Here is a 7,996-nt window from a genome sequence, read left to right as displayed (position 1 = left end):
TTATGTCAAAGCAAAAACTTAAAAAAACTCGCGTGTGTGAATGCTGCTTAAAAAAATGAACTGTATACATCGTTGTCGTTGTTTTATACTTACTTCTTTTCTGACTGACTATTTTCTTAGCCTGGGGACCACATTAACTAAATACTATACATTCATTAACTTTTATTATTCCGCCTTGTGGGGGAGACCAATAATGTTTATGTCAAAGCAAAAACTTGAAAAACTCGCGTGTGTGAATGCTGCTTAAAAAAATGAAATGTATACATCGTTGTCGTTGTTTTATACTTACTTCTTTTCTGACGTTGAATCCGGCCTTTTTGTGCTTCGCCCGGATAACAAATATCAAAACTCCCACCACAAGAATCAATGCTGCGGCAGCGGCAACTAAGATCCAGAGAAGCAAAGAAACTCTTGGTGAGGGTGAGGTGTCTCCTGAAGTAAATAGAAATGAAAACGAAAAGTTAACCCTTTAAACCCTAAGATCAAATTTTGAATTCTCATTTGTTGCTCCTATTCATTTCCTACAGAAGTAGTGGGAAGAAGTTGATAAAATGTCAAGCAAATTCATCTTGTGTGATCATGTCCGTAATTCTCATGACAACTCTGTTTTACAAAGCATTGATATTCCAAGGAGAAATTTGATGCTGATCAATCTTAGGGCTTAAAGGGTTAAATGACATGGAAACACGTGGACATGATACCTCTTTACTGTTGATATCTCACCTCTAGTCCTCTCCCATTAATTACTTCCCATGTTCAGTCTAAATCATAGAGAGAGAAGCGCGCGCTAATGATGACGCGACTTGGAAAGTGGGGGACATAACATGCCAACCGTGCTTTTATTCTCCCTCGGTGACCGCATTCATGCATCTTTAATAGAACCCTAGTTCTCTAAGATTAAAGTGCTGGAGTAATAAGCCTCTCACAGGCACCTAATACAAGTAACTTCAGAGAGTCGATACTATACTGGCAGTGATGAAAAATAGAATTAATTAGTATTTCCATTCTCCCCCGAAGTCTTCGTAACCACTTTAATGGCAAAACTGACGCTCTACCAGGACAAACCATCTTGTATTCTTCCATATGCCCTCTCGTCAACTAGATTACACAAAATCAAGAAACCTTACAATAAAAAAAAAGTTAATATAACTTGCTTTTCGCGGAGTCGGATTTTCCTGTTAAGGAAAGCAATGCATTCCTCGAGACACCACTCCCCATGGCGTTTGCTGCCTTGCACGCGTAGTTACCAGCATGATGTTCTTGAACGTCAAGAATGTGCAATTCTGAGATTGAGCTTTCCCTTCCCTGATAGTTCTTGGCCTTATCATCAGCGACTTTTGAACCATCCTTCAGCCAAATAATCGAGGGTGCTGGAGATCCTTCGACAGCACATGTAAATATCACGTGATCACCAGGAGAGGCAGCGAGACTTGCAGGGTGACGGTAGAAAGAGATGACATTGCTTTCAGCTTCTGGAGGAAAAATTGTGTCAATTCTATTTGTCGCATCCCCCCGGAGAGGGGGGGTGGGTACTCTCAACAAATTTTTATACGGGAGGCTCCGCCCCGAGGTCCAAACCCTTACCCTTTTTGACATTTTTCACGAAATAGGTACCCCCAGTTCGTATACCTACTATCGACCAATGGTACCCCTTTCACATACCTTGTTTAGAACTTTGCTTCCCTTTTAACTGCTGTAAATGCACTGTCTTTTAAATAGGAATCAATCACAAAAATATAAAGCCATGAAATTAATCTGTTAGCCCTTTGAACCCTTTTAAAGACAAATGACAAATTTCTCTACCCTTTCGTATACCTCAATGAGTAAAATCCCCAGCCTTTCATACCTGAAGCTTTCGGGCAGAGCCTCCCCGTATAGGCCATTATAGGGAGTACCCCCATAGTCGCCTCGAGTGATATGACGATCTACCCTGACAATTTGACATGTTCTTCAGGAGCTATATGTGGAGGCACCCTATATTTCCCAGTCTTGGAAACCACCAGATCTCCGGCCTACATACTTACAATGATGATGATGATGATAATGATAATAACACTTTACAATATTATTGGATAAGGCTGAGTATCATATGAAGAATTACAGAGAACGAGGAGGGTGTTATCAGCCGAGAACGATTACGACAGCTTACGAGAGCTCATTCTCGTAAGCGACCAGCTCTAAGTACAATTAAGGCACCTTTTTCGGTGGTGCGCTTACGAGAGCTTCGACTTTATTTTCCACAGGTGCCTTCCCAGCCACAACTTGTTAATGTTCCGCTGAGAGAGCTATCCATGCTCTGATTTGAGTATATTGGGTGTACTACTCAACTCAATAAACAGTAGAGCTTGAGTCGTTAGCTGTATTTTCCTAAAACAACAATACCCGTGGTGGCTGTGGTGGCTGTTAGTAAAGCTAACCTTACCACCTTACCTGGAAATGATGTTTGTGTGTTGATCACGGTCGCTTCATTAGAGTAAACTTTCCCCACTTTATTCCTTGCGACGCAGTTGTATTTGTTCAAGCCGTTTTCGTCATTTTTTACCAAAACAAGAATGAGCCAGGAAATTCCATCAGTTTCAACGACCGTCGCATTGGTCCACGTAGAGTTATTCTTTAACCAGGTTACCACAGGTGGTGGTGAACCAGTGGCCTTACACGCCAAGGAAACTAAAGTAATGTTTTCTTTGAATGACACGAACACGTTTTTCGGATGAATTGAAATTGTAGGCACTGCAGAAAAAATAAGGGACGAAAATAAAATAACGAAGGAAAATCAACTTTACGACCGTATTTTACCGCTAAGGCCGGGTCAGACGCCGAACTTTTTATGAGCTGAACCTAATTCGAATTAAGGCCCACCCAAGTTATTTAGACGGCTGAATTGATTCAGACGCCGATCTTAATTGCAGCTGAACTAAATTCAAAAGGTGAAAATGCTCAATTCGGTCAAACTGCTTAAAGAAATACGTTATAATAATTTATGCATTAGGTTCGGTACATGAAAAGTTAAGTTCTGCGTCTGAATCAAAGCTGAGAAAAAAACAAAAGAGAAAAAACAGGAAAGAAATATTGTCTTCGAAAGGCTGTGTAATAATAAACTACTATTAAGATGAGCTAATTGCAGTGAGCACTATTTAGCACCAGCTACAGGGCACGTTTCTAAGGTAGGAACTAAAAAACATAAGACCTTTAATACATCTTCTGTCTTACGATGACCAATATTTATGACGTTTTGGAATGGTCGATTACAGTAACCAAGGGAACTCCTTACCACTGGTAAGGAGTTGCATGCCTTGTGGGCTGTATGAGGCATTCTATCACCATCGTGGACGACCACCTAGACTTGAGGTATTGTAGAAATTACGTATTATATGATTAAAAAAACACGCATACAAAAAAACTACCCATGGCAAATGTACACTTTTGCAGCTCTTTGCCTTATAAAATTCTGGTTTTTCTAACTGCGGATTCACTTCCTTGACTTGCAGCGATGAAAAGAAGGACAACTTATACCTTGGCTCAAAGTCAGTTTTGTAATGAGTGATCTTTGCCAGCCAACCGAGTTGTTTGCTTCGCACCAGTATTTTCCTTGGTTAACTGCTTTGACAAATTCAAGAGTTAAGATCGAGAGTCCCTTTTCTCCAGTGGTGTTTGCCCTTGGTACAGGAATCCCATCCTTGAACCATGTAATTAGAGGGATTGGGACACCTGATGCCTTACAAGTCATGCTGGCTCTTCCACCAGAAGAAATTAACATTTGTACTGGAGGGTTCACAGTGAAAACTGGAGGAATTTTTTCTGTAAAAATAAAATTTAAAAAAAGATGGAAAATACAAACAATAAAAGGGAGAAATTTTAGAACAAAAATTTAAATTTGATATCAGCCGAAAAAAAGGATAATACTTAGAAAGGGTGAACTCCTGCCTTGAATGGAATTAATGGCAATTGAGTCAGTTTGTGACGTTGGATCACATCGACTGATCAGCCTTTACAGTAAGTTAGTTTCAACTTGCAAACCTTCGCACAATTAATTTTTTCTTTTAGTTTTTTCGTAGAAATCGCGTAAACTTATTGTGGTAGTACACAGAGCAAAAAATTCAACATGCACTTTAAATTTCAACATTACCTTTGAAATCTAGCTGAATAGACCCCATTGTACAAGTCCAAGAATTTTTAGTCCAACAGGAGTAATTACCAGAATCGCTCCTTGATGCATTGTGAATGACATAGCTGCAAACTTTGCTTTTCTCCCTGTCGCTTGTTCGACCACCGCATTTTTTTATCCTAATTTCCGAAATTTTATTGGCGAAATAGATTTCGATCAAATATGGCATTTGGTATTTTGAGTCGCCAAAACCCCCTGTCGGAGTATTGCTGGTACAAGTCACTGTTACGTTGGACCCTATAGGTAACACGTGGTCCTCCGGGAGGGTGTTGATGGTAAGAGTAGGAGCGTTAGTAACTGTAAGGAGTTAAATTAAAAAGAGAGCATAGTGTTAACTATAGGTGTCTTAGTATAGGTAATAGCATGATTTGTAGTGATATTTGGTATAAATACCACGAGTGATATTTCTAGTTGTTATACGAGCCGTCAGGCGAGTGAAATTTGAGACAATTTTGAAACATCACAAGTGGTAATTATGCCAAATATCACGTATAAATCATGCTATTATTTGTTTATACTACTACCCACGAAAGGTTTGTAATTTTTACATGTAGGTATTTCGAATTAAGCTGAAATACCACTGCTCTCAGCCAATAAAATTGCAGAAATTTCTCAGGTAGTAGTATAAGAAAATTAATACAATACTTTAAAATCATTTACCGATGTGGACTCACTATAATAGGTTTAGATATAGATTGTTTGCGAACCAGGGTGAGGGCCTTTGTGAGCATCAGTATTAAAAAGTATATTAATTAATTTTTAAGAATCAGGCTATTAAAGCCTAAAGAGTGGTAATAAAATTATACACTAACTTTTCAATAATTGGTTGATGAGTCGGGAAGCTCTCATCAATAAAGCCATTAAGGCAGCTACAGAAGGCAGTCCCACAGGATCCTGCCTATGTTCTAAATCCTTTCTTCACGAGATATAACTACTTGGAGGTAAAAAGGTCATAAAAGGTCAAAACTTCTCTAACTTGTATATTGCCAAAAAATTGGGCGGGCCTCAGGGACTTCGAATCCCAAACTTTTTCTTAATTTCTTTCAACGAGACTCTTTTAAGATACTTTTTCTTAAAGATTAAGAAAGAACAAAAAAGACACAAAAAGAGTCCATACTGGCATCCACGGCGAGTACAGCTAGCGTGTTATCTATACCTGTATGTTGTTTTTCCATTGAGATGCACCGGGATTCCGCATTACGAAAGTAAAAAAAAACTAAGTAAATAAACAACAGCATGGCTCGGCCACTAGAAGTACCTGAAATGATATGGAATACAAAATTCAAAATAACAAAATAAGTAGGTGTGATAGAAAAGAGGAGCAGTGAATAAAGATGTTTTTTTTTAATAGCCAACCTCCCAAGTGTTTCTGTTCATGATCAGTTGGTACAACGCCAAAACATTAGACCGCTATATTGTTATATTATCATCAATATTAGTGCCTTCATTTAATAAAAAAGGATCGCAGGCTTTAAACAGGGGCACCCAACGAGGGTATAGTTCAAAACCACTTAACATAGCATTGTTGAACGTATTTTAGTATTTTAACGGTAGATATAGGCATATTTTTATCCCCTAAAATTTTTTCATCTGTTCTGATTTCCTAGCTGAAAGTCTAGTGATCCGAAAATTATAGGGTTCAAAACTTACCTTTTCGAAAATTTCGGCCAGGAAAAGGCTCCCGAAAATTCTAGGTGGCCTTTTTTAGGGTAAATATCCGTTTAAAATGGGTAATTATACCATTTTGTAGATGTTCGAAAATCCTAGGAGAGGCAGACAAGCAAGAAATTTTACAACAAATGTTCCGAAAATTCTAGTTCTCAAATCATCTTCCGAACAGATGTTTTCCCGAAAATTGCCGTTGGGTGCCCCTGTTTAAGTACTTCTTTGTGTGCTCCTTCCTTTCCTTGGCTTAACTGTCACTATGAAATGTCCCTGGACTGGTAGAAACATTTACTGATTAGTGCTTCTGTGACTGTACGTTGTTATACTAATGAAAATAGAATGCTATGAATGATTATTTGGTTTGTATAAGTCAAAATAAAAACTCAGCTGAAACTGTTTTACTGAGATTCGACTGAGTTGCAAATCAGGGAACAGTGTATACCGTAATACTTCAATGAAACAGCATTGAGGCAATTAACTAGGGATTCTGAAATTTTTTTTTCTCAGGAAAATCCTAGTAAATAAGAGCTTACAGAAACAGTTAACTAGCCCCTCAAACTACTCTCAAGCCCTGAATAATCTGTTTTGCGTCTATTTATAATAGAATCGAATCGATCTGGTATTGCGAAATAATGATTTTTTGTCGTAACTTTTAATAACCACGTTGTCCGTAAATTGCGAAATTTTATATAGATTTTTTGCTCGCTGCGCTAGGGTGACAAGAGGGTAATGAAGTAAGAAATCATATAAAAGGTCTTACGTGATATATAGACGAAATCGTCAAACACGATCATAAAAATGAGCGTCGACTGTTTGCCTGATAGACAATCTGATGCTCGCGCGCCTTTCTGGATTAAGTTAATAATGAACAGTTCTTATTCAAACACGTTTCTACCGTATTTGACGATTGCGTGAGTCCAAGGCAATATGTACTTTATATAGAGTCTTTTATTAAAACCACAATTTTCAAGGAGAGCGGCTTGTCTATCTCGCCACCTGTCATTGCCGGATGCGATGACGAAAACACCCAAAGGCAATCCTTTACTGAGAGCAAACAAGCAAATAAGAAGCAAAAGGAGGTAGAAATATTCAGTCTAAATTTATATGTACCTGAAGATTCCTTTATTTTCGTAGCCCTAGCCGTAAATTGGCTAAAAATGAACGGTAAAAGCTCTTTCAAAAATCCTAAATATCGGCAGCTTCGGCTAGAAAGTCTTTCCTTGTGATATTGCACCTTCACGATGTAAAGCATTGAAAAAAAAAAGCTTCAATGGGTTAATTTTTGCGGGTTTTAAGAAGTCTTCAAAAGCAAATGCTGATGCACGACAAAATAATTGAATATTTCGAGGGTGAGGGGGAATAACGTGGTACTCATTATCCCACTAGTTCTATTTGAAAAGTTTCGTAATTCCATTATTCCACTCAAAAAAAAAAAAATTAAATAAAATAAAAAAATCTTTTTTTTCTGGTCAAAGGCAACCGCCACTTTATTATTTCCCAGAAAGGGATTGGGGAGTCGAGAGTAGAGAATGGTTGCACTATATTCCAAAGACAAAATTTATGTTACGTTGATCTTCTCATCCGATTTTTTTCGTTAAAGTCCGATTGCTTAACCACAGTTGTTGTCACTTGTTTCTCTCTCATTTTTGTAGTAAAATCATTGGAAAGAAAAAACAACAACAACAACAAAAAAACCCAGAAAATTCGCAAAAAGGGATTGGATAGCTTACGGCGTTACCATCAGACTTGAAGTGATCCAGAAAGCTGGTCTGTTGGGAACAGCTAGACCACTGCGGAAAGTTTTGTCTATTTAGGGACTCCGTTTGGACCTCTAGGAACGTGTTGTTGCTTGCTCCAAGGGTAATTTATCAGCCAGTGTAAACCTTTTAAGCCTGAGATTCGACAATATAATAATAATGATAATAATAATAATAATAATAATAATAATAACAATAATAATAATAATAATAATAATAATAAACGACGTACTGGGTGGTTACTCTAAACACCTAGAGAAGTCGGTGAGGAAGCTACTTGGAGCGAGAGCACGGAGCGTACTTGAGCGGATGCAGATGTCGGTCATCTCAAATGCTTTGAACATTGCCAGAACATTTAAGATAAATACTTAGTTAGGGCGCTAAGGACTCCAGTGTTTAGGTTTTTTTC

General features: G+C 38.0%; 1 protein-coding gene across 2 annotated transcripts; it reads right to left on the bottom strand.

Annotated features, from left to right (window-relative positions):
- Nucleotides 1-938: 938 nt before the first annotated feature.
- Nucleotides 939-4,461, bottom strand: LOC140927687 (immunoglobulin superfamily DCC subclass member 3-like). Of its 2 annotated transcripts, none has more exons than XM_073377360.1 (4): nt 4,127-4,461; nt 3,514-3,798; nt 2,431-2,730; nt 939-1,472 (listed from the first exon to the last, which is right to left on the bottom strand). In XM_073377360.1, exons 1-4 carry the CDS (start codon nt 4,332-4,334, stop codon nt 1,141-1,143), a joined length of 1,125 nt encoding a protein of 374 aa, XP_073233461.1. In that variant the 5' UTR covers nt 4,335-4,461; the 3' UTR covers nt 939-1,140. The 2 variants fall into 2 exon arrangements, with proteins under 2 accessions (XP_073233461.1, XP_073233462.1); XM_073377361.1 differs by having other exon boundaries at nt 939-1,469.
- Between the last annotated feature and the right edge of the window lie 3,535 nt (nt 4,462-7,996).

Source organism: Porites lutea, chromosome 2 (genome assembly GCF_958299795.1).
Source record: "Porites lutea chromosome 2, jaPorLute2.1, whole genome shotgun sequence".
NCBI lineage: Eukaryota > Metazoa > Cnidaria > Anthozoa > Scleractinia > Poritidae > Porites > Porites lutea.
The sequence above is the reverse complement of the archived record's forward strand: the minus strand, read 5'-3'. Positions and strand labels throughout refer to the sequence as shown.

What these genes read in the sequence shown, in the direction of transcription:
- LOC140927687 (XM_073377360.1), bottom strand. Translation starts at nt 4,334, where the DNA reads ATGCCATATTTGATCGAAATCTATTTCGCCAATAAAATTTCGGAAATT. An exon ending in TATTCAGCTAGATTTCAAAG is followed by an intron (nt 3,799 to 4,126) that starts GTAATGTTGAAA and finishes TTATTTTTACAG; the next exon opens with AAAAAATTCCTCCAGTTTTC. An exon ending in CACACAAACATCATTTCCAG is followed by an intron (nt 1,473 to 2,430) that starts GTAAGGTGGTAA and finishes TTTTTCCTCCAG; the next exon opens with AAGCTGAAAGCAATGTCATC.